Raw genomic sequence first — 25,488 nt, forward strand, 5'->3', positions numbered from 1 at the left:
TTCATGGTCTGTGTTTTAAAATACTTATTTGCAAATTGAAGGAAAAACATTAAAAAAGCACCATAGATTTGTTTGTACAATTGCTTAAGAGTAACACGTACAAATGAATTGTCAAATGGCATACATTTCCTTAACCGTGACAAAGTGATCATTCATATAAATGTTCAATAGTGAAACTTAAACTCTTTTGTGTTCATTTTATCATTGCTTTCCAACTTCATGCTTCATAATTAAACAGAAAATAACTTACGCAATTTAAGCCAGCTAACACAAAATAAGTTTTTTAATAGTACTCTTATTTGTTGCCCAAATCAATGATGTTTGGATACCATGTTGTTTGAGTCTTAGGCTTAAAAATGCAGATACAGAGTAGGATCTTACCTGCAGTCACTGAGCACGTACTGTTGCATGTTCTGGTTTGATTTCTCCTTAGAAAATTTCTTTAGTGATCCTGTTCTCCCCATCCCAACATGCAGGACAATATAAAGAAGGAAGGAAGCAGCTGCTTCAAGTGCATTAAGGCTGAATGTGCTGCACAGCTCTTGTGTCATGAGGCATCATGTTTTACTGAGGCATTGTTTAAGATAAAATAAGGTGAACTTATCTGTTCAAGCTAGAAAATACTGTTCCCTTTACTGAAGCCTCTTGCATATCAGATTGAGATGGGTGTCAGTAGGATAGCCAAGATTCCGTGTTATTGTTTATAGAAATATCATTTTAAATGTTTTGATGTTTTTAACTATTATCTTCATCTTGCCTTTTTTCCCATTTCTGACATAGTTAGAACAACAGAGACAGCAGCTGCTGACAGAACGCCAGAATTTTCATATGGAGCAACTGAAATACGCTGAATTAAGGGCTCGTCAGCAAATGGAGCAGCAGCACAGTCAGAACCCACAGCAGTCTCACCAGCATTCCAGTGGGCCTGGCATGAACCCCCTTGGAGCACCAGCACATCCAGGCTTACTGCCTCATCAGCAGCCCCCTCCATACCCAATGATGCACCACCAAATGCCACCACCTCACCCACCACAACCAGGTAGGAATTGGAAGGAGAAAATCCCCTCATGTTAGTCATCACCATTTATAATAGATTAAAAGAAGAGAAAGAGATGTCACCAGATAAAAATAGACAAAGCATGAGGGGCGTTCTGTGTTATGCAGTGTTTTATAATGGTGTTTCTTATGAAATGGGAACAGTTTAGTGCTAGAATGATTAGCTTTGATTGTATTGCAGCTTCATTTTTTAATTTTTGTTCTAATACGAGATGTATGAATGGAACTTGTTGCAGACAAGCCAGACTGCATGTGTCTTGTTTCTGTGTTAGTCCAGGTAATCTTGGAATATATGGCATCACAAGTTACATTGTATTACTTTTAGGCTGTTACCAAAAAGCCAGAAAGTTATGGTAAGCCGGCTTTTCGGCATTTTACTCCTCATAACCTGATACGTTGGATAGGCAAATCCAACGTCCAGTTATGGAAGTGAAATAGCTCTGAAACTTCTGATGTCAAAATCTGTATTACAAAAGTAGGAAAACTAAAAGGAATCAAGATTTTGCTACGTACGGTATAAAAATAGCAAGGCCTATCTCCTGTTCTGCCTCCAGCATAAAGAGCCATAAATGCTTTGTGTGAACCTATTGCTGATTAAAAAAAAAAAAAAAAAAAAAAAGTTTTGCTTTACAGAGAATATAATCTCAAAAGTCTTGTGATCAGTTAGAGAATGTCTGTGAACAGTGTGTGAATAGAAAATGAGAAAGAGATCATTGTTAAAATTGAGTTGAGAAAACTCTAGATACTGAAGCTAAGCAGAGGAAGGTCTGCACAAGGATGAAGCTGTGGTGGGAAGGGGTTTAGAAGGGAAGAATAAGAAACCTGTGATGTGGTAGAAGAGATGTTCCAGGCCCAGCATAGGAAATGATGTGAGAGCAACAATAAGAGGAAAAGAGCCAGCAAGAGCAACAAAGCAAGAATGAATAAAGCACAGCAAGGAGGGAAGAATGATAGGATTTAGCCAGAGGAAGAACAGAGCTATGCTGAGTTTGAAAGCGGTGATAAAAAGGTATGTATTGTTGTTTGCTTCCTCTTTGCACAAAGGAGAATGTCTCAAATAAAGCAAACAAAAAGCCCCTAAACTCCACTTTATTTGCATTAGAGCGGTAGAGCTAATCTGTCCTGGAGAGTGCTGTGACGAACAGGTAGGGTTATGGTTCCTGATAGATTGAAAGCAAGCAGCAGAGGGGTGGGGTTCCCCACTATTTCTGAAAGCCAGTAGCTAAGAAATGAGCAGGAAGAGAGATGAGGGTCTTCAGCAGACCTGTATTTATTCCTACTTTCTTTCAGATGAAAGGAATTTCTAGCCAAACAAGGAAAAAGGATAAGAAAAAAAAATCATCTCCAGGAAAGTAAATCACCTAAGTGGACATAAGCAAGAAGAACAGAAGGCTTGTGTGTTTTTTGTTTCTCTGAATCCTTTTCAGGCTTGGTTGTGTGTCTGAGGCTCTGATTCACTACTAAGGCAGTGTTTTCAGGCTTACGATTGGAATAGCAAGAGAGGTGAACCAAATTCAGGTGAAGACTAAGGGAGGATCAGTAAATGCTAAATACTCATAGACTACTTAATATTTCTTTAATATTTGAGTGAAATTAGTGGGATTTGATAGTGGAGCAAACAAGGAAAGGAGGAAATAAGACTCTAAAATAACATCAAACTAAAGCTACTGATACAGGGAAGATAGAGGAGTAATGGAATGATAAATCTAGGTAGTTTCTGTACTCCACTAGTCTTTCATTGCAGTTAAAAATCGGTGGTTTCTTCATCAGATGAACTGTCATATTAGTGGTTTAGGTAACTTTGAAGCTGAACCAAAATCATTTCTCAAGCGGTGAGCTTCTCCCCAGCCCCTAAAAGGAGCTGGTTCTGTTGGAGATTGCAGCCCACGACTGGAGACCAAGAAACATTTACAGCTTTGTGTGTTGTTAAAATCTGATTCCCTCTGAGCTATTCTTGCAAAACAGAGTTGTGCCATAGTAATTGCCCAAAATAAGAACTTTCTAAGAGTGACACTTGTAGTATTCAGGATGTTTCAATCTAAAGATGAAAAAGTTATTTGACCCAAAGTGAAATCTTTCAAACATACAGAATTAGATGTTGGTGAATCCAGAAAAGCAAAGAAACTACAACAAACAATAAAGTAGAAAAAAAGAAATAATCATCAATTCTGCTGCAAGAATAAGTGAAAGGAAACAGAGGAGAAGGGAAAAGAGGAAAAGTGGAGAAGTAGAAACTCTTTAAAAGCAGAAAATTCTTGAGAAATTGTCTGATCCCGTTTGTTTTAAAGGATCACCCAAAGGGAGATAACAGTAAGAAACTGAAAAGCTTGTTTGTATTAGTCTTTATTGCTAAAATGCTAGGGAGATTGTCTTCATCTGACAGTTGTTTTTTTTAATGTTGAGAAGTATTTCTTAAAAATCATCAAAAAAGATGTTAGAGCAAAATAATCTGCCATTCAGTAAGTCATACATTCTGGGTAAATATAAACTGTCACTGGGCTCTAAAGTAGAAAGCAGATTCCTGACAGTGTCATTTTCAAAGCAGATTTTTAGCTTGTTTTTATTTCCTTAGACTTTTAGTTGTCTGAGTAACCTCTGTTCCTGCAACAGCAATCACTTGCTTAGTTGTGTTAAGCACTGGAGAAATTAATGTTGTAATGAAAAGCTTAAGTGAAAGGACAAGAACAAGAAGCAGGAAGCGCCTTTAGCAATTCTCTTTGGCAGACCTAATCCTAGTATGCCCCTCTGCCCTATTTTGGATTTCCCTGTCTGGCTCTACCCTTTAGTTGTGCTTGATGCCAAATGAGAATCTGAGAACTGCGTTGGTTAGAAGGGACCTCTGAAAGTCTCTAGTCCAGCCTCTGGCTCAGACCAAGTCCAGTTCGATCAGATTGCTTGGGGACTTGTCCAGTTGAGACATTAGGTGGCCATGTAACGGTGTCTCACCTTCAGAAGAAGAACATCCCCTAGGAATAAAAAATATTTCTGCCATTTATTCAAAATAACTACTTATGTTTCAGGGGAAAGCTACCAGCCCTACTGTTAGGTAACAAAGTTGCTAACAATATTTGCAGGCTCACCTTAAAACCATTTAACTGTTAGAAAGGTTTGTGACTAGCAAATGCAGTTCTTTTCCTGTGAAGATATTTACAGGAATTGTATTTAAAGGCTTCGTTACACCTGCTAAATGTAATTAAAGGGGTAACTTAAAGTAGAATAGCACCACTTGGATTGTAATGACCGTGATTGGCTAGCTGTTACAGCAACAGACACTTTTTTTTTTTAATCAGTATTCAGCTACTTGACCAAAAACATGTCTATAAAATGACCTAATTGGTTATTAGCTGAAAATCTTTTGGAAGGTCCCATATAAGTTGCTGCTGAAGAAGCTGAAAAGTTTGGACATCATGATCAGAAGCAGACAGGGCAACCCAAAGCATTCAGTAGATCGAAATTTTGTCTCCATGAAAGCCTGAGGGAAGGGCAGTTTGTAAAAGATCCATGTTGAATGCATAATATTTGGAAAAGAGCAGAAGCGCATAGTGAACTAGCAGGATTTGCAGATGACTGTGAAAATGTCAGGCATCTAATCTCACTGTGTGAATCTTCACAGTAATAAAGCATAATTCGATCAACAGACGCAAAGTAATGCCCATCGGAGGAGAAAATAAGAGTTGTCTTGTGGTTCAGAAGCTCAAACTAACTTTTTCAAAGGATCAGGGTCAGTGAGCTCCTGGGTCTGTTGCACACTTCTGGTCAAAAAGTTAATGTTGAAAGTGTAGAAAAATAACTGGTGTAGGGAATGTTTTCAAGTATATTTTGTTTTGTGACTCAGAATAATGATATTGCAGCTTGATTTGTGTATTGTGTACTGTATTAACAACTCAGTTCTGTCCCCTAGCAGTAGAATGAAGAAATGTGAAATGGAGAAATGGCATATTCAAAACAGATTAAAGGGGAAAATACCATATTGCATATCATTAGACCGGCTCTTAGTTACAAGCTGCTATTGAGGCTGAAAATGTCACAAGATTAAATGCATTGCTGTATGCACTAGGGGACTAATAAGGGTTGATTTCTCACATACTCACATCCTCTCTTCATGTAATACCTTATTACCTCTGCCCCACCACAACCACCCAGGCTGTCTGTATCCCTCTGATCCCTTGCAGAGTGTATTACATGGAGTGTGGTACCGTGTTAATTAGCCAGTACATCCCTTTCAAATTGGATTAAAGTTAGTCAATAGATCAGTTTCCACTGCTTATACTCCCTGCCATTAGAGCATGGCAGGCAGATGGACGAGGAGCAGCACTTCCAGCTCCGGCTGACCAGGTAGCGTCTGGGGCTGCCTCCCCTCATGCAGAGGCTGCAGTGGGTGCATCTTGCCTCTTACCTAGTCTGATGTTCCTTGGGCTGGATGTTTCTCTGAAAGAGAGACTTCAGAGGTGTTTTAGGAGACTGAGAATTCAAAGGCAAAAGCCTTGATCTACCATGTTTTTGGCTGATCTTTCCCAGAAAGCAGTAAGTCTGTTATCCTCACTCTTCGGTGGCAGTCCCTAACTTTGTTAGAAAACCCTGGAAATCCTCAATTTCAGTAGCAAAAGCTCCTCAGCTTCAAAGTGAGCTGACTGTGGGCAGTAGAGGATGTTATTTAATTAGAGGGTAGGAAGGGGATGGGGACAAGTTCGCTTTCCCTCTGCAGTGTTCAGAGCTGAAACTCTGAGCCCATCCTAGGTGTGCGCATGCAGTGACTTAGGGAGTCTTCAGTCCCTGGCGACAGTGCCTCTCAATTTGACCTGACTTTCTGTCTCAGCAGATTAGGTTGCTCACTGTTTGACCTCTCTTTCCCTCACAAATAAGTACGTTGTGGCAGCTTCAATCTCTCACAACGAGACAGAGCACTTGACAGGCACGAAGCTACGATCGCCAGGAATCTTCCTGGAATGCCGAAGCAGCCTGCAATTGCCTTTCATATGCACATGCACACTGTAGGTTATATATATTTTTAAAACCTCCCTCACTGTCACATCATAGTGGTCATGTTAAATCTGTGATAAATACCACTCACCTTGTATCCTGCACTCCCCTCTCCCCCCCCCCCAGTCTTAGAGACTTTTGGTAGCTAGCATTCACCCATTTGGATCTTTGCTGACTTTTCAGACAAGACTTAATGCTGAGAACTTTGATACATTTGTTCCTTAAGGTTCTGTGGTGGCATTGCAGAGTAACTCTTCTATCTGGGAAACTCTCCAGATACAGTAATACCTTTCTGTTTTCCAAATTTCTGCAGTTTGACTTGAAAATATCTGTATTATTGCTAGCACAGGGTAGTGAGAATGGTTGTCCTCCATAACAGGTACTCTTTGGGAAGATACCTCTTCCCCCCAGAAGAGTCTCTAATCTCTATTTTACTTTACCAGTAATGCTGTTTTCCAGCTTTTTTTTTTCCCCCAGACATTTGCATGCAGCCAGTGCTGCTTGGTATCCTTTGGCATGCCGGTGCTTTACCAAATGGGAGAAGCTGGGGCTCTTCATACTTCCTATTTTGAAGCTAAGCTGCTCTCTATGTTCCCCTGCTTATTTTCAGAGCAGTCACTAAATACGTGACCAGAATCCAAGTGGATGAGGGCATTTTTTTTTAGTGCTCTTAGGGAACTTGGCCCACAGTTGCTAGTACGCATCAAGATAAGCTGAGGGCCTGCGTGATGTACTTTGCCTGTTTGCTAAACTGGCCACTATTAGATTGAGTAGCTCAGTCTTAAGATTAAGGATCCTATCTCTTTGCCTGTGATGGAGGACTTCTCATCTAAATAAAATACTGGTGCTTGCTTTTAGAGAGGTGCATTTTTTTTCCCACCTGTGGGGATAAGGCTTTAGTATTTCATATTAGTGAGTTATCTGAGAATCAGATGACTCTTGCAGCCAGTTACATGCTAAAACTTCTTCATAGTGGATCATCTCTAGCTAATGTCTCCTACAGATGTTTCAGATGAGACTTTACCACAGCCAGAAAGGAATTCTGTAACCCAGTTTCTTGGACTTAAGAGAAATAAATTCAAATATGGGAACAAACCATTAGGTCCTGTGTGCTTGTTTCCTTGGAGTATTTCACAGGATATGAGTCACTTTCCTAATTGGAGTGATCTCAGATTGAACTGCGGACAACACGTGGTTTTACAAGTCAAACAGAATAACTAAGTTTGAGGTATTCCTAACGGGTGCTCCATTTTCATTTCTTTTTTTTTTAATGAAAACATAAATCCATGGACAGCAAGAGTTTCCAGAGGAAACTAAGACATTTTTGAATAGGAGGACCATTTCAATCTGAAAGGTTATGTACCTCAAGGACTGTTTTTGAGACTGACCTTATCTTCATTAGTGACTGTCACCAAAAACAGTTCTGTACTGATACAATTTGGTTAGTCAAAGCTGGAAGTCATCATCAGTAGCAGATCCAAGTAGGAAAGAGGAAGGGTATTGTAAGAATTAGAATGATAGAAATGGGATGAAGTATATGATTTCCAAGTCAAAGAACATGCATTGGAATGGAAGAGTCCCATCAGCTGTAGTTTGACTCATCAGTTGGAAAAAAGGATGAGTAAGAATTGTGTTACTTGATCATGGGATGACTCAATCATATATGTGATGTGACTGAAAGACCAGTGCAATTCTAGATTGGATCAGGTGAGTGAATTGAAGAAGATAAGTGATTAAGGGTGTTAATGTCATTGTACAAGGTACAGATGAGACACATGGAACTATGGTGTGCATGTTTGATTACAGTATTCAGAACAAATTTGCAGGGCCATAGGGTGGTTTTTGAGTGGAGCTTGAATTGACTAGCCTTACAAATGAATGTAGAGTGCATTCAACTGTTTTCTATGAACAAATCCCAACAAATCCTCCAGAGTGAGGTATTTAAGGTAAGATGGAATAGCATAGAGCAACAGTGGAGGCAAACTGAGCTATTGGAGAATGTGCTTCTAGAGAAGCCTTGAACCTAGGCAATACAAAAAGGAGTTGCAAGTGATGGAATTTGAAGTTTGATAAACAAGGGATTTGTGAAGTAATTATTTGCTGTAGGAAGAAATGCTGCTTACTTCCAGTTGTACGTTTCTAAGCAGCCTGCCTAAATTCCACAACCAGTCATTAGTTCCAAGATTAGAAAATGGGTGGTTCTAGCAGTCATTTATGTGCTCTGTAACATGGGTTACTTGATTGGATCAGTTATTTTTATGACAGAAGAGCTGTTATACATATGCAAAGAAACCAATTTATTGTTCTAAAAAAAAAAAAAAAAAAAAAAGCAACAGCTACCTTGTTGATTGGTTCTGTGATTTTTAGGGTTCTGTTGACATTGCCAGATGCCTCTCAGTTACTGTCTTGGCCTTGCCTGCATGAGTCATTTGGTCGTTAACCAGGACTCTGCTGCCTTGATGGAGACTTTGGTGGTACATTCTTTTCCCAGCATCATGTTGTATGGATCTTTCCTTACCTGCACATTCCTAGACAAACTGCAATGTATTTATTGGGTTTGTAAGTCTTGAATTAATAATAAATCCTTTTAAGAGTCACCCACTCTTACACAGATCAGTAGCAGCTTTTGCTACTGAGTTGCTGATTTGTGATCCTTTGAAACAAACCAGTGAGCTTAATATGATGGACTACTCATCTATGCCATCAGTTGCATCAATGCATACATGCACACCAGTCTTTGGCAGTTTTGGCAGAGGTGCCAGAAATTGGAGGATTTGCATAGCTAGCAGAGGTAATCCCTGCTAGAGGGTGCCAACATGTACTTGTAGAAGAATTTTGTAGGCTGGGTTTTGCTGCCGGTAGTCCTATAGATGAACCTCAAGCTTAAGGACTGTTAATACACTACTTTTACTAGGGTGGAATTTGACCTGCTTTCATAAGAAGAATGAACAATTTCCTTACCTTGGTTCTCTGTGTCTGTTCAGTAATACAACCTGCATTCCCTAAAGTGACCAAGATCAGGGCACTTTAGTGGTAACTGAGAAGAGTAAATATTCATTCAAGTATAAAGAAACTATTGGAGTTTGATAAAGGACTCACTGCTTGCTGGTCCATCTAACAGAGCTCTACAGAAGATGTGACCCATTCAGTTTGCATTAGAGAAAAATCTTGGAACACTTTAGCAGTAACTGAGAACCACCACTGGTCAAGTTTTCAAAATACAGCCATGCACAGAAGTGAAGCAGCAAGGCCCTGAGAGAAAGCTGTAGATGGAATTAGCCATTTGTAGTTTCATATTCAGCTTCATCACTTTACCTCTGGACCTTACCTAGTTTTCTGATCTTAATAGTGACTGAAAGCATAACAGTTAATTCAGTAGACCATGAACCAGATGCTAAGTGGAATGGTGGAACGTCTGAAGTGATTGATGAAGACTGAAGAGATAGTAGGAAACAAAATAATGAAAAGATCTGAAAGGAAGAAAAAGTACCTGCTTACAACTTTTCTGCGTTCAGAGGGTAGCTGGTAAAACCCAGGCTAGAATGCAGAGTGTTTTCTCCCCTTGCCTGTGTAAAGCTCCAGCCTGAACAGGACCTAGGCAGATGCCTCCAGTTGCTTGGCAGAAGAGCCAGCTGCAGAGGGTTGTTGCTGCTGACTGTGCCTTAGGAATGCTGATTTTGGGGGTTAGCCCCTGTGCATCCTGGTTACAGCAGCTGCTGGGATGGTGTGACATCTCTCCTGCTGAATCCTAGTCCAGTTTAACTTGAGGAGAGAAAGTCTTGTGCCTTTCTCTCCAGATTCATCCCTAGTGCATTGAATTGAAGTATGAAGGTGACCCTAAATGATTTTACTTTTTCTTTGTCAAGAGAAATAGTTGCCTATTCTGCTTTTGAGAGGGTGAGGATTCACAGTACACCTGTCACTTAGCTCCTGAATGCCTTATCTGTAGGAGGAATGGATGGATAGGATGATACTGCTTCTACACTCAAATGTTTCAGCTAAAGCCAAATGTCTTTTCTGTTTTTTTATACACCACTTCTAAAATACCTCTCCAGAAAGGATGTGCAGGGTTCTCATGTCAGTATTATCTCGCTGAGAATATGAAGTGACTGAATAGAAACAGTTAAATATAGCAGTTGCTCTTACTGCCTTTGTATGGTAGCACAAGATGATCAACACGGGCAGTTCTGGATAAGTCAAAATCAGAACAGAGATACTCTGACCAGACAACAGATTATCATAGTTTTAAAGAGAAATCTATCAAGTCGGACAGAATCCTGAACCTGAGGGTAGGCATTCAGAGTGGCACCTGGACATGGACAGTAGCACGTGTTTCAGGCCAGCTTATATTACGGTTGTTCCTGTCCTGCTCCTGACCTGTCGCAGCTCAGATTTTACTAGTTTGTCAAGTCTGCTCATGTTTCAGTTAGAGTGATTCTGAAATGTGCTCCATCTCCGTCTTTCCAACCAGTTGCTCTTACGTAAGTGTAAGGAAAATGCATTGCCAAGCTTTGATAATGAGCAGAGAGAAGGCTTAGATGGGCTTGTTTTGAACTAATGGCAATTAAAGGTGGAAGGTGTTGAAGTAGGGTTCAGTGGTATTCAGAAGAACAAACAAACAGGCTTGTGGAAAGTAATTTGTTCTCTGGCAGAGCGGTTGGGCCGAATTTCTTAATTAAAAGTTATGGTGCAGCTTTGCCCAAAAAAGTTTGGTGGCTTTGATGTCAATCTTTGGAAACCACTGATGAACCATCAATCAAGAGTTAGTGTTTGCTGTGAGCTGCTTTTCATCAGTGTGGCCAAGTGTGCCTGATTCTGCTGGAGTGCATGATTTCTGAGACGTGCTGAAGAGCCGAAGCTTGTCCAGAGGCTGGCTGTTGTCACAGGTGGGCTCAGTGAGAGAGGGGAGAGACCATGGGAAATTGAGACCCGTCAGCCAGACCCTTCCTTAAAGGTGAACTGCTGGTGAGTTCTCCTTCAAGTTAAATCTCTGGAAGCAGACCACGTACAAGTGGCAGGCAGTGAGCTGCTTTCTAGAATCTTTGGCCTTTTCTCTCGCTGTAAGTCTGTGGTTCGAGTTGGTTTGTGTGTCCAGATCGTTGGCTGCCTTTAGTTTTGTGTGTCGGTGCATGGATGTGATGAGATGCCAGGCAGCTTGATGACCAAAGGTGAATTGCTGTTCGCAGGCCCAAGCACCCATTTCAGATAAGTCCTTCTAATAGCTCATTTCTCCCATGTTCGACTCTACCACAACTCTTAATTTTGTTTTGACTGAACTTACTCTTCTCTCTCCTTCCTCTTGGAATTAAGACATTTAAATCAGAAAAATGCAGTTGGATGCCGATTTCACTGTGAAAAGCTGAACCTTGTAATGGGAATGGAAAGTAAAGTTCCCAATTTTTGTTACCAGCTTTGCTGCTGGTTGAAGCACGTTACTGACTTCTTGTCATGTGCTGTTGTCAGCATTTTGTGGATAACTAGAATTGCATCACGCAAGTGATACTTAAGGTGCCTAATACGAGAAACATTTTGAAATCCTTGGAGGAAGAGCAAGAGATAAGTATTAATAGATCTCCCTAATTTTTCTGTTCAAAGTGGGATTTTCAGCTAGTAAATGTCATTTCTGAATCAACCCAGAAATAGAAGTAGGAGGTAAGAATGTGCACCTTCCCCTTCAGCTGGCTGAGTAACTTTGATTTCCCCCCACCACAATTAATTTTACATAGCTTTCTGATAGTTGAAATTTTCAAAAGAATGTTCTGTAAATGCTTAAAAGCAACAGCCGAAACTAAGTGCTGCACATACCCATTATTTAAAATTTGTGTTTTAAATTGAGCTGATACTCAATTTACTCTTTCCTATTGGACTGATTTGCAATTTTAGGACTTCTTTTTTCTTTTTTGGAGATGAAGATTTTGAATTTGTTTCCTTCCAGTAAATGTTTTCCAAGAGCTGTCAGTGCTTTCTTTTTAGCCATGGTAGGTAATGAACTTGCTGGCAAGAAACTTGCAGGGAGTCCTCACAAAGAGAGGAATGCAAAGTAATGAGTGGTGAATGGTTTTGTGGTATTCATCCTTAATGTCATAATACGTGCATAATTGTGGGTTTGTGAAGTGTTAGGGTGGTAATACACAAGTGGTATTAAATGCAGATTGGGGGCTATCTTGTGTATTTTTGACTGCCATGGCAAGGTGATTGGGTTAATTGCATTTTGACAGAATATAAGCATTAACTTCAGTTTCTTTACTGTGGTTTTACTGCTGAAGGCTGTTAACACAGTTGGGAAAGGGAGAATTTCTGTGTATGTATCTTCTTGCCCTGCTGGTAGTTTTGACAGGTAGAGGATTTTAAGTTCCTTCCATTAGCAGCTGGCCTCTGTGTTACCACCTGTGAAAACCTGGCCGTGCAAAAAGCACTATGGGGCTAGAACAGTAAAGAAGAGTTAGCTAGGGAACAGCCATTCCACTGAGGTTGCTGGATAATATTGTCATGAGTTGCACTGTACTGGCTTTTTATCTGCAGAGCTTCTCCAGTGAGCTTGAGCAACTCCAGACTCCTCACAAGCACGTATTATTGAAGGTGCGTTAATACTTGAAGGTTACCAGTGCCGCCCTGCGTAACGGTTGTCCTTTCTGGTAACACGCTGAGCAGCTTGCAGCCTCTTGAGAAAGCACCTTGCATCGTACGTGCTTTATTGTAGAAAAATAATGGTGAGCCCTCCGCCGGCGGTGTCCTGCCTGCCGGGGCCCCGCGAGGCCAAGCGCGGTGCGCCCTGGCGTTCGGAGCGGTGGCGGGCGCCAGCGTGCCCGTGCCTTTACCCTCAGCCCTGAATGAGTTACGCTGGAGGGAAGTGACAGAAATACAATATGCAAGTGAAGTGGAAATTCTGCCTCCCTCCTCCCGAGACTTGATGCTAAATGAGTTATTGTGGTTAATTATTCACAGTTCTTGGCGATGGGATTGTCTGCTGCAGTGCGTGTAGGGGGAGGACACGCGGAAAGAAAGGACGTGTTTGGAGGTTGGTTAGCTATATAGATTTCCAGCTCTCCTGAAAACCAGTCGGGATGGGAAGGGGCACATCCTGTAATACTGCAGAGCTGCTCTGCAGTGAAGCTAGCAGATGCTCCCTGAAATGGTGGCGTGCTTGTTCCCATCTCTGGATTTTGAAACAATTCAGGAATAGGAGAACAAGATTTCAGAAGGATGCATCCCTGGCAGAGATCCGAGGAACGTTGCGGTGCAGTCTGCTTTTCCCCTTTCTGAAGTCCTGGCCCGAAAGGGGGAACTCCCCTCACCTGGCACTCGCTGCTTATGCAACTCTTCTCTTTGGCTGAATGGAAAATAGTGAGAGGTGATCAGGAGGATTTGAATCAACACCAAGCTTTCTGCATTGTGCCCTGTTGGCTGCTACAGTAAAACAAAAATCTTTAAGCTGTACCATTCTATTGCCTCCCAAGTTGCTGATATAGTAGAGGTAGAGGCTAATTTAATATAGGTAAATAAACATCTTGGACATCCTCTAAAAACAATTCTTAAGTTTCATTAAAACGAGAATTTGCAGCTTTCTGTTTGTTACTAGTGGAATGCTTCAGAGCACGCATTAGAAAAATGTCAAAAACATCTAACATGTAAAGGCATTTTTTTTCAGTCTGCTAAATCTCATTTTGTTGAACCTTTTGGCTTTATCTCTTCCTGCATCTGCTGGTTTTAAGCTCTCCCCCTTATGTAGGTCACACTTTCACATTTTACGCTTCAGCCACTGTCTTGAAGCTGTATCTCTTGTAAAATGAAAAAGCATATGATCTTTGTAGAAATAGCACTCCATTTTTGTCATAGTGGTACTACTGATTTCCCCATGGTTAATTCCAGTTTCGTTGGGTATTGCTTGATTACTGCTCAACTTCAGCATTTTGGAGCTCTGTTAGGTGATAGGATTGTTCCTCTGCTAGTACCTTAAGCTGATTTTAAGATAAAATTGTTGCATACTACATCAAAAAGTCAAAGAATAGACATCCAACCCTGTTCTCAAACATAGAGAAGCTTCTTAGCTTATGGGTAGCTTCAGAAAAACTGCAGTGCCACTTAAAATCTTCAAGTATTAGGAGAATAACATTTTACAGATTCTGTGAGTTGAGTATAAAGTGCTTCCCACTGGTGTTATGATATTTGGCGAGATGACACATAATTTGAATTTTAAAAAAGCAAATTATAGTTGATTTAATTTGTTTTTAACAATAATTTTAACTGTGACCATGGTTGCTATAAACATAGCAAACAGTCGCATAATCTTTCTGTTACTTTGTGTTAAGTCTCTTTTCACTGAAGGAATCTTTGACCAGTGTTAAAGCTTAAGACTTTCACATGAAGCCATTCAGTGTATAGTAACTCTGAACCAGTTTTGGGTGTTTCAGAGGAGGTTTTCCTCAGTATTGGCCACTTCCTTGGGGCCTGGATGGGATCTTTTTCTTGCAGGCCTGTAACGTTAGAAAAAAGAACCAAATTACACTTGGAGAGTTTCAGGTTTGTGTCAAGTGGCTGCTCTCAGCCTGGGGATCTGTCACTTGCCAGCTTTCTGGATCTGCTGAAACTTGGTCAGAATTAAATCATCAGGAGCTAGGTAACGTTCCTCTCGGCTGTTCCAGTTTTTACCTCTTTGTTCCCCATCAACTCTTAACTGTGCTAGTGAGTAACATCTGTCATACCTGCAGATGTCTTGCCCTTTGGTTGCAAAGCCCTCTCCATCTTTGGACTATGCTTTGTTTCCAGTCTCTTACGTTAGCACAGGTTTAGCAGCCAGCTTTAGTTGCCCTGTATCTGCTGCTGTTGGTGGTCTTGTGTTTCTGAATGCTTATAGCTATGATTGGTTTTATTTTTCCTCTTCGTTTGGGTTTTTTTGTTGTTTCTTTTGTTTTAAATAAATGTTCATTAAAACTAAGATCTGCTCAAGCCAGAGTTCTGAAGTGTAATGTTGCCCTGATGCATCAAGTACCTGCTGTTCTTGTGCTATCCCCTTGGAGAGTACCATGTTTGTGGAAGCGTGAGGATGAGGACATGGGAGGAAGCAAAGATTCCAGTGCTCATCTTGTGTGTGTGAGCTAAGCTAGATTTGGACAGGTTTCTGCTGTTAAATCTTGGTGTGCTGGCTCCATTGCTCTGTTATCTGGCAAACTTCACTTTTCACAAATAGATTGTGCAAGCATGTATATACTGGGTGAGCCCAAAGGTCCATGTGGCCCTTGTCTGACCTCACAGAAAGCAGATACTTAGGGAAGACCGTAAGAAACAGGGTAAATATTGAACAAGCCTTCCATAGTTATACTCATCCAGCTTTTGACGGTGCTTAACACTTAATATCTGTATATTCATAACCACCGCTAGAGCTAGCTCTGCACACTAGTGAGTTCCATGGTATAGTTGTAAACTCTTCAAAAGCACCTCTTTTTCTTTTTTTTTTATTTTTTTTTAACCTTCAGGAAATAATTTCTAATTCTGTGGTAAAGGAAACAAATGCTACAATATTTGTTTTCTCTGTACTTCTTATCTTAGACCTATAACAAGATTTCATCCCTCCCTCCATGTTGAAATGACTTTGACAAAAGAATGGACTTCTTCCAAAGTATCCTGATGGGAATTAATTGTATACGTAGGTGTCTATGCTGAGTCCACTTATCTGTTTAAAAAAAAATTATCTTGAGTGCACTAGGAAAAACAGAAATTTTCAGACTTACCAGGAATGGGGAACCTATCAGGGCCATGAGGAGAATGCTCAAATCGCTCCTTACCTGTGAAAGAAAACCAGCCTTTACTGTTCTCTGAGGCCCAGGGGACAAACTGTATGTGCAGAAGCAGCCACTGAAGATTAAAGCCACTTGTGGAGGACTTCTTGGTATAAGATGAAGAAGCACTGATAAATGGAGCAGAGGAATAAAATTTACTCCTAAAAAGTAACTACTTTGAGTTGGAAGTTGCCAGGACATTTTGTAAGTGAAGAGAGCAGGCTTGTTACTGAAGTGGTCAGTCAGTCTCATTTTCTTCTACATAGATTTAGATCGCTTGTGATGTGGGGAGGGAGTTCATGCCTTTTTTAATATTTCACACTAGAGCTTAGTAAAAGAAATTCAAGCTGCTGTTTCATGTGCTATGACTTCAGTGCCACAGGCCACCACACATCACCAGGCATGTCAGAAGTTCCCACGTCTATCTCATGCAAATCAGAGGAAAATCCCAACTCTTGGAGCTTGACCAACTGACGTGCAGCCATGATCTCAAACAGACTGTGCTTCAGAGCTGATCCCCATCTCTGCATGTGAATAGCAGAGGCTGAGGGAGAGTAGTTGAGTTTATATTTGCCACCACTTTGGTTTCTGCATGTAAGCAGCCTTGCAAAAGGGAGAAGAGGTGTTTGCTGCTTATCTCTCTGCTGTACTCACCTGCTAGAAGCTGAAGTTTTCTAGAAGTTGACTGCTAGTGCAGAGCTGGTTACTAAATGTCCCTCAGTAACAGATGTTGCCTAATGCTGAATTATCTTTCTCTGGGAATATGGGCAACTCTGGGACTGTTCGCAAACCCAGCCACCCATCTCTGACAACGCTGATCCTGTAGCTCTTGACTCGCTTCTAATACTAATGGGTTATCATGTCTTTAAGTCTCAGGCTCTGCCTGGCTGTAGCTTCCCGTGACAGTGTTCTTGTGTTGCCTGCCCTGTTCTGCCTTGCCCTTTCTGCCCATTCCCTGTCTCAGAGTGAGCTGGACCAAAACAGATGAGTAGCTGCCAATGGCAGTAAATTCATGCTGTCTGCTTGAATCTTCAGCTATTGGAGCATTAAGCGTTGATATGCTTGCAGGCAGGGCCGCCGTTCAGGCGGGCTGGAGGAATGGGCTGACAGAAGCATTACAAAGTTCAGCTAGGACAAATGTGAAGTCCTGCACCTGGGAAGGACTAATCCTGCACACCAGTGGAGGAGGAGGCCTGGGGTGCAGCTCTGTGGCCTGATGGGCAGCAGGCTGAGTGTGAGCCCACAGCGTGCCCTGGCAGCAGCCAAGGCCAGCAGTATCTTTGGCTGGGTGAACAGGAGCACAGCCAGCAGAGATTGCGGGAAGTGATTAGCCCCCTGCACTTGGCGTTTGGACTGCATCTATAGTTCTGGGCCCCCAGTGCAAGCAGGACATCGACCAGCCGGCGCGAGTTCAGCAGAGGGCTGCTAAGGTGGTCAGGAGCCTGGAGCACTTGTTCAAGAGGAGACTGAGGGAACTGGGCTTTGTCAGCCTGGAGAGGAGAGGCTTTGTGGGGACCTAACAGCAGCCCCACACTACCTGTGAGGAGATCATCAAGAAGACAGACCCAGGCTCTTCAGCGATGTATAGTAGGAGGACAAGAGATAAGAGCCATAAGCTGGAACAAGAGAGGTCACAGCTGGGTAGGAGGAGGCCATGAGGACAGTCAGACAGTGCAACAGGTTACCCAAGGTGGGAAGGTTTACATTCCCAGGGGTTTTCAGAGTCTGGCTGGACAAAGGCCCGAGCAACTTGGTCTCACCACAGAGCCTTGAGCTCTGCTTTTGAGCAGGAGGTTGGGCAGGAGATCTCCTGAGGTTCCTCCAATCTGAAATATTTTGTGGTTCTTGGACGCAGGTAGTGCTTTAGTGCTCTTGCTGGCTGCTTGCTCCTGAGGAGGGAAGGTGGATGGGCCATTCTGAGGGACTTCTAGCTCAGCTTGCCAACAGAGGAGAAACCACAACCAGACATCAGAGCTCTTATTGATATGTACCGGCCTTGGTGACCTTGAGTTACCTATGAAAGCATGCTACATATATTCTTAGGAAGAGTCCCACCTTTCTTTTCTTTAAGCTGTTGACTGGAGCTGTGAGGGCTCCAAGATCAGGATTCTTTGAAGCAGCTACTCACCATCACAAAGGAGGGGTTTAGCGGCTCAAATCTATGCAGCTTTTCTGGTTAACTGCTGCTGCTCTTTAATATAGAGTGATGGAAATGCCATTGGGGTGCCCTGCAGCCACTGATCAGCAACTGTGTGCGCCAGGGATAAATGTACAAAATTCTTTTCCTGTGTAAATGTTTGTGAGAAAATTCATCTTTCTGTAGGGCTTCATATCTGCTGCTCGCAGATATGCGAGTCTTACTCCCGGGATGCAGTAGCATCAAGTCTTCCCTTGGGTCTTTCATTTGCGTGACTAGGAGCTCTAGGATTATGTTCTCAGAGTCCAGTTTTCCATGGGTCCAGGTGAATTTCTGCTGAGGTGGTTCAGCCCTTCTGCCACGGAGCTGTAGGGCTGTGTAAAGCCAGGATACTGGGAGTGCTGGGTTGCTTTGCACTAGGATTGTTGCTCAGGATGAGGGACACCTGTGACCTGCCTTGCCCTTCTGCAAGGCTCTCTTGATGGTCTTTTTCAAAGAGCAAGTTATTGCCTGTAGTCCCAGGTACTTTAAACTGGACACCAGCAACCAAGTGCTTTATATACTTAAAATTTGTATTCTGGAGGAAGGTGGCTGAGTGAGCGACACTTGCACAGTTGGCCCAGGCACCAAATGCTGAGAAAGAGGAGTAAACTATTCATCCTGGGTTTGTGGCATTTTTTCCCCTTATAACTAACGGTGAGGAGTTGATCATGCATGCCTGGAGTGCTCTTCAGGCCCCTGTTTTCCCTCTCTCTGCAGAAGGACAGTGATGGAGAAGGATTCAGGATGGATGGCTGATGGGCTCCACCTCTGTGAGGGCACAGGACACGGCCTGCAGGCAGGGGTGTCTATGCAGGCTCTCCGCTGTGGGCAGCGTTTCTGGGCAGCTTTGCAGCTTGGTGCTACAGGTGCCTAATCCCATCAGTGTGACCACGCAATGGCAGGTTGCAAAGAGCAGGGATTAGTTTTGGTAACCAGAGGTTGTTTTTTAAGTGCAGATAATTATTTTTCTAGGTTAGTAATTGCCCGTCATAAAGACCTAGACCAACCCACTGTTTCCCCTTTGTCCAAGCTGTATCTCAGGCTGCTTTGTCTCATCTCCATTGTGGCTGAACTAACTTGCTTAGGCTTCTGGGCCTGGAGGGCCCCGACGGCCTCACCTCTGGGCAGAGGATGCATGCTAAGAGCTGTTACCTACCTGTCTCGGTCACAGCTTGTGAGCCAGCATGATTTCCTGAAGGGCAGGCAATGCTGCCAGGCTGCCACCAGAATTCAGGTTCCTAGCAGTCTTCAAAATTCTAGGAATGAAAGCAACATGTCAATAAAAACTCACTGAAAGCCTCCTCCTCAAAAGCTGAGCGTAAGTAAGAGTTAACAGTGTTTGCGCTGAAGTGTTGACTCGGTCCCAAATGCAGAGCTTGCCCTTTCTTGGCTTGAACTGCCAGTATGGCTGTGATGCTCTTCATATATGTTGTCAGACCCTTTTCTGTTTGAGGCTTCTGTCATCACACTTTATTTCACATAATTGCCTGGGGTTTGAGGTGGAAGGAGCTTTTCTAAAGTAAGCCATTGCAATCCATGCCTAATAGCTGCTTTCCTAACTAAGATGCTGTACCTTTATGTATGCGTCTGCACACAGAGATTCTTGTAAAACTAAATGTAATTGGATTATGCAAAATAATCTCCTCAAATAATGTTTTAAAACATCAATCAGCAATTTGTACGTGTCCAAAATTGCAGAATTCAAACAGTTCCTTATATCTACGTAGTCTAATTCTTAGCTGATGATTTCAGTTCTCCCATTAAATTAATCCATTAGACTTTGTGCCTGGTCTTCTCCATTGAGCGCACTGTTACTTTGCCATGTTCTTCCAGGGCAGTTTGTTTCCCACAGCTTCATTTAGATTGCTAACATGGGTCCCTTTACTAAGGCTTCAGTCAAAAGTGAGTTTTGACTTTGAGTGTGATCTCTGCTTATTGTGCTGGTATTCTTGAGATAAGTGCCTAGCAGTTGTTCTTGGAAGGAATGTGTTGACATTTGGGGATGAAAAGGCTTTTCCTTTGGGGTGGACTCAGGTGGTATTTGGAGCTTGTACAGAGCTGGCTCTGTAACAAAACTGTCAATTTTTTTCTCATTGCTCAGAGAACAGCTAGACTCTCTCTTTTTTTTCTCTCTCCCTCCCTTCTGATCACTTGTGTTTCAAGTGTGTTTCATTACTGTGTCTTTTTAATGCTCTTGCAGGTCAGATACCAGGGCCAGGTTCGATAATACCTGGACAGCCAATGCCAGGCCGGATGATGCCAAGTGTGTCAGCCAACATCCATCCAGCTGGTAGCGGTCCTCCTCCACCTGGCATGTCACCGATGTCGGGAAACCTAATTGGACCTCGCGTTCCTTTAGCAGCTCCAAATGGCATGTGTAAGTGCATCTCCAGCATTAAGGATTTGAATATACATAGTGTGGCTTTTCCGTTGCTTGGCTTGTTGGAAAAGTCAGTGTAGCCGAAACCCCTTTATGTGCTCTAGCAATAAGATCTGTGTATCTTGGCAGCCAAAGATTGGTACCAGAGGTATGCTTGAAGCTTTAAGTGCTTGTCTCCCCTCTAGGCATCCAAACATATTCTCATGTCCTTTATTTTATTTATAACATCCCTTTTTTATTTATAATGACTCTAAGGCTCTGTGGTCATTGTCAAAAACATCTCTCAGCTTAATCTGAAGTAATGCATGTAGGGGTTCAAGAATCAACTGTAGTTAAATCCTCAAATAGTTGATATCAGAATATAATTCAGCCTCAGCAGTACCTTAGCAGAAACATAGCATTGTGAAATTAAGAAGAGGAGGTCCTAATTAGAAAAAAAAGATATGTAGGAATGTGCCTTATGTGATGTGCATACATACACCTCTGAGAATCAAGCTGATTTATGCCAGGCCTCCCATTCTAGCCCTATCCCCCACCCTAAAAAAAGACCAAAAACCTGAAGTCTGTACTCGCTGTGTGGATGCTACTTGAATGAGCACCACTATGTGGCCAGACCCAGAAAGCAGGAAAGCTAGAATGGCTGGTGCAAGATGCTCTGTAACGGTGACTTCCTTATTTAATATGTCCATCTTGCTGGTCTCTTTCAGTGCAGTGGTCTTAGCCCCCAAGATGTTAATCTACGTAACTGTCACTGCACAGGCAGGAAGTATAATCACTGGTAGACCTCTTGCAAAAAAGTAGTTGGGAAAAACTATCCCATCATGGCTACAGCTGAAAGGGAATTGCTGAGTACTACTGACTCACTGTGTTAACTAGCATAAGCATAAAATACCTTTTCTGATGCTGTTTTTGTTCACATATGTCCTCTCTGCTCTTCTGGTGCTTTAGCTTTCCTTAGTTTTCCTTCCCTTTTTTGAACCTTTACCACTGGGAATATCTTGTCAGGTTGTATTTCTGCTTGCTATTTTTCTTTATCTTGATTTCTCTTTTTCACCCCCTACTAAACAGGTTGATCATCTTCCATTAACATCTCCTCTGTGTACATGAAAGCTGGCCTTTTTTTATCCCTTGTTTCTTTCCTCCTACTTGCTACATCTACAGATGCCTCTGCTTTAACCTATATATACTATTTGGAGCTTAAGTGCAGGCTCTGTTTATAAAGTGTATTGTTACATCTATTTTAAATGGGCAAGAGCCATAACTTAAAGGCTTGAGCGCAGGACTCGGAGAGGAGCAATGTTAATTCTCAAAGTTGCTTGATGTGAATTTTGCCAGCTATGGAGCTCCTTGAGCATCTCCTGTTATGTCAAATAGGTGTTTTTTTCCTCTCTCACAGAGTCCAAGCAGTGCTTAATGGTTGAAAAGCATAAAAAATGTGCAGTGGAGCGTCACATGGAACTTAGAGAAAGGGAAGCCACAGTGATGGCGATTTCTGGGGGCTAGCTTGAAGAAACCCAAGTGACGGTCCTTCCTGCTTCCCCCTTGGACAGCTGTGTATCCCATGCGGTTATGGACAGTCTTGTGTTGGATTCCTTTACCACCTTCAGCCCTTCCCAGTTCTGCTCAGTGTTTTCCTCTGTTGTTCTTGCAGATCCCCCTCCTGCACAGCCACCTCCACCAGCAGAAGGGGTGACCCCACCTCCAGCAGGAGCCCCACCGGCTTCAGTAGCTCCTTAAGTGGTCAAGAAAGAAGGAACTTCTACAGCAGCATAGTGGTGACCAAAAAATGAATTCCTCAGTTACCTTCTGTTCCCTTTGGAGGTTTTTGCCTCTGGTTGGCCTGCCCCTGTCGTGTATGTGTGCGTATACATACACAAGTACAAGCACATGCACAGTGTCTCCCCTCACTGCCTCCACTACTCTTAGCTTGGCAATACCTGGCATTCCTTTGGGAAACCTTTGATCAAAGGTGCCAGTAATGCCTCCATATTGCTGGCAGGAAGTCCTTTATGCTTTGGTCTGCTTGCCTTTCAGAGTGTGCTTGACTCTGGTTTTCTTTCATCTTGGTGTTTTGAGCTTTGAGTTCTCCTGGGGAGGGTAAAAAAGTTTTTAAGGTGGAGGCATTAACTGAGCTTTTAGGATGTAGCAGATGCCCTCTCCACCTGTGATTTAATGTTTTAGGTTCTCCAGGTAAAGTGAGCAAAGCATCACGATTGAATGCCAAACCAGTGATTTGGGCAGAAAAGAAAAATAAGGGCATGCTGTAGCACAGAAGGTGCAGGAATGCCAGCTATATTCATTACAGATACCTGATCATTAAGGACAGTAGCTGAGTCCTGGGGCTGCCTCACTAACTTATTAAAGAAAATATTGATCCAGTGCGAATGAAGCCAGGAGTGAATCAATTGGAATAAAACCACTCAATGGTAGGAGTTTTCTTGCTCCAGTTTTTACTTTTTCTTTTTTCTTCTTCCTTTTTTTTTTTTTTTAATCCTTTGAAGGTGGTAGTTGAATCTTCCCTCTGAGTAGTTTGGTACAGTAGCCAACTGAGGGAAAAAAAAACAAACATGATTTTTAGACCCTCTTTTTGGAGCATATACTTTTTACTTTTAAAAAATGAACAAAAAAAGTAGATAGTGATGAAGTACTAGCATAAGGGATTGGGTTGGGATGGCTGGGGTGTGAATACCAGAACTACCTCCTGCAGACAGCCGAGGTGGGCAGGATTCAGTGAACGTGGTACGCTTCTTCTGGAATTGGAGGTGAGAGAGCTGCTCAATTCACACATCACCTTCCACTCACTGACCTCCATCAGCCAATTTATCTGTGGGGCTGTGCGTAAGGGAACGAGTTCAGCAGGCAAATCCAAGAGCACTCTTTGAGACCACCAGTGCACCAGTACTGCTAATACAGACATGTTCAGTACACCAAAAACTGCTTTGTTTGCTAGTTGTTAGTGGCTGCAAAAGAATCCTTTGCCAGCTGTATGGTTCAGATTCACTGCGTCCTTCCTAGGAGAAGAGGGTTTGACAGGTTTCCTCGCCAAAGCTCTGAAGACTGCTCACTCATTTAAGGGGTGGCTTTGAGTGACCGAGTGCAAGGTGGTGTTCTAAAGCTTGACCGGGGAGATGTCTCCCAAATAATCTGGAAACTTGCAAAACCACTTAAAATAAGGTGTAAAAGAAAAAAAAGAGAAGAAAAGAAGAAAAAGATTTGCTTTGAAGAGCACTCAGGTGTTTGACTCCTCCATGTTAATGATTGAACTTCCCAGATCCTGAGAGTGTATGTGTGGAGTAACCATTTCTGGGCTGTCTGCACATCAGCTGCGTGCTCAGACGGTTGTCTACGGCCTTGTTACTTCCAGTGCATAGGAATAACGCTTTCCACTGTCAAGCTCTAAGAATCCACAGTGCCTAGCAGAGAACGGTCAGGGCCTGCCTGCCTCCCACCTCTCATGAGGAATTCATGCCTAATGTTCCTTTTCCTTCCAGGGTCTTTGGGGTGAGCATGGAATTTGGGTTCAGACCGTAGTCTGGTTTAGAATAACCTCAGGTTGTTTTTAGTGTGATCAAATATAAAGGATCCAGATGGAGACTATTTTTTACTGTACTAGTGATGATCCTACAGAGTACCTGAATTCTTGACACTGTTGTGTTTCTGTATAAATAATACATGTGCTGACTTTTTCATCTGATCCTATGTATAGGGCCGATTTTATTCCTGCAACACAGCCACCCAATTTTGTGAAATAAAAAAAAAAAAGTGTTTTTTGTACAAAACTTGTGCCGGTTTGTCTGGAGTCTGTTTTCTCTCAATCTGAATTGTGGATTGGATGAAAACTGTTAATATGACACTGGTCTACTTTGGGGCTGCATCTTAGCTACAGTGGAGTAAATACAAAGCCTAAGCTTGTTAGCCAGTGAGGTAGGCAATAGCAAAGTAATGCAGGTAAGGGAAGACCCTTTACAATGCATGCAGTGATCCACTCCTTTAGAAAATGATATTTTAGATTATAAGAGCTTAATGAATGTGAAAAAGATCAGACAGAGATTTGAGGCCTAACAGGATTGCTCCAGTTCTTGTTTTCCCACTGCCTTGCTGTGCCAACTTGGACAATTGCTCGTGCTTGCATTCCCGGTTGAATCAAACACTTGAAAGAACTGCTCTGAGGTGGCATTTTTAATAGAGGAGGGCTGGACACGCTGACCTAGCAGATCCCCACCATTCCTGTATTCCTGTGCAGGCTTCACTGTTAATTGTTTAATTCAAAGGGCTGTTCAGATCTTTTGTCCTCTCCTGCAGGGCTCCAGAGGATGCCAGGGTGGTTTGCCTTTTGATTAAACTGTGGAACTCAAAATCCAATCTGTATTGTATTCTAAATGCTGCTACTACTTAACCAAATAACTGCTCTTTCTTCTCATGAAGCATAACAACGACATATTTTCCAGAGCATCCGCTTTCTGCGTGTAACATACTGTGTGTCCTAATTACCCGATGCTCGAATGAGAGGTGCAGGAGTGAAGAGGCGTGTGGGCAGCAGGCAAGTCTTGTGGTGTTGCTTGATCCTCTTGCTGGCCTTTACGGCAGGGTGCCGGGCTCCCCCGCTCTGTGGATCCCTTCTCCCAGGTGCTGATGCCCTGTGCTGCGAAGAGCGAGGCAGGCCAAGGCGTGTCAGGTCGCCGAGCACCAACTCGGCTTCGCGAGGCGTTACACGGTTTGAGATGTATTGGCAAGAAGGGAGTCAATCATGAGAAGATGCTCTTCATCTATTCAGGTAGGGATTCCTGCCTTGCTCCTTGAGCACTGCAGCTAGCGCAAGAGGCTGGCCCTTGGCCTGCCTGGGAAAGTCTCGGGTCCTGTGCTGAAGATCCCTGCCCACTGAAGGGCCTGTCTCTCTCCTGCTTGGGGCTGGCAAAGGAAAGCAAAGAGCTTTCGTGCCTCTGTCTTCACTCCAGATAGCGCCGTATCAACCGTTACAAATGTTTGTTCCTTGTGGTCACAGCGTTCTCATTCTGTGGTCCTGCGCGTAGTTGTCATTTTTCTTCTTATCCTCTTGAAGACATTTTAACAGAATCACAGATTGGTTGAGGTTGGAAGGGACCTCTGGAGATCATCTA

General features: G+C 42.7%; 1 protein-coding gene across 2 annotated transcripts in view; it reads left to right on the plus strand.

Annotated features, from left to right (window-relative positions):
- Positions 1-24,150, plus strand: part of SMARCC1 (SWI/SNF related, matrix associated, actin dependent regulator of chromatin subfamily c member 1) — a 103,104-nt gene extending 78,954 nt beyond the window's left edge. For both annotated transcript variants that reach the window (XM_062568655.1, XM_062568654.1), the window contains 3 exons: positions 781-1,039; positions 20,192-20,368; positions 22,023-24,150. In XM_062568655.1, coding sequence (XP_062424639.1) covers positions 781-1,039; positions 20,192-20,368; positions 22,023-22,108 — 522 coding nt within the window. In that variant the 3' untranslated portion in view covers positions 22,109-24,150. The remainder of the gene's footprint in view (positions 1-780; positions 1,040-20,191; positions 20,369-22,022) is intronic.
- Positions 24,151-25,488: the final 1,338 nt, after the last annotated feature.

This window comes from Rhea pennata, chromosome 2, assembly GCF_028389875.1.
Source record: "Rhea pennata isolate bPtePen1 chromosome 2, bPtePen1.pri, whole genome shotgun sequence".
Classification (NCBI taxonomy): Eukaryota; Metazoa; Chordata; class Aves; order Rheiformes; family Rheidae; genus Rhea; species Rhea pennata.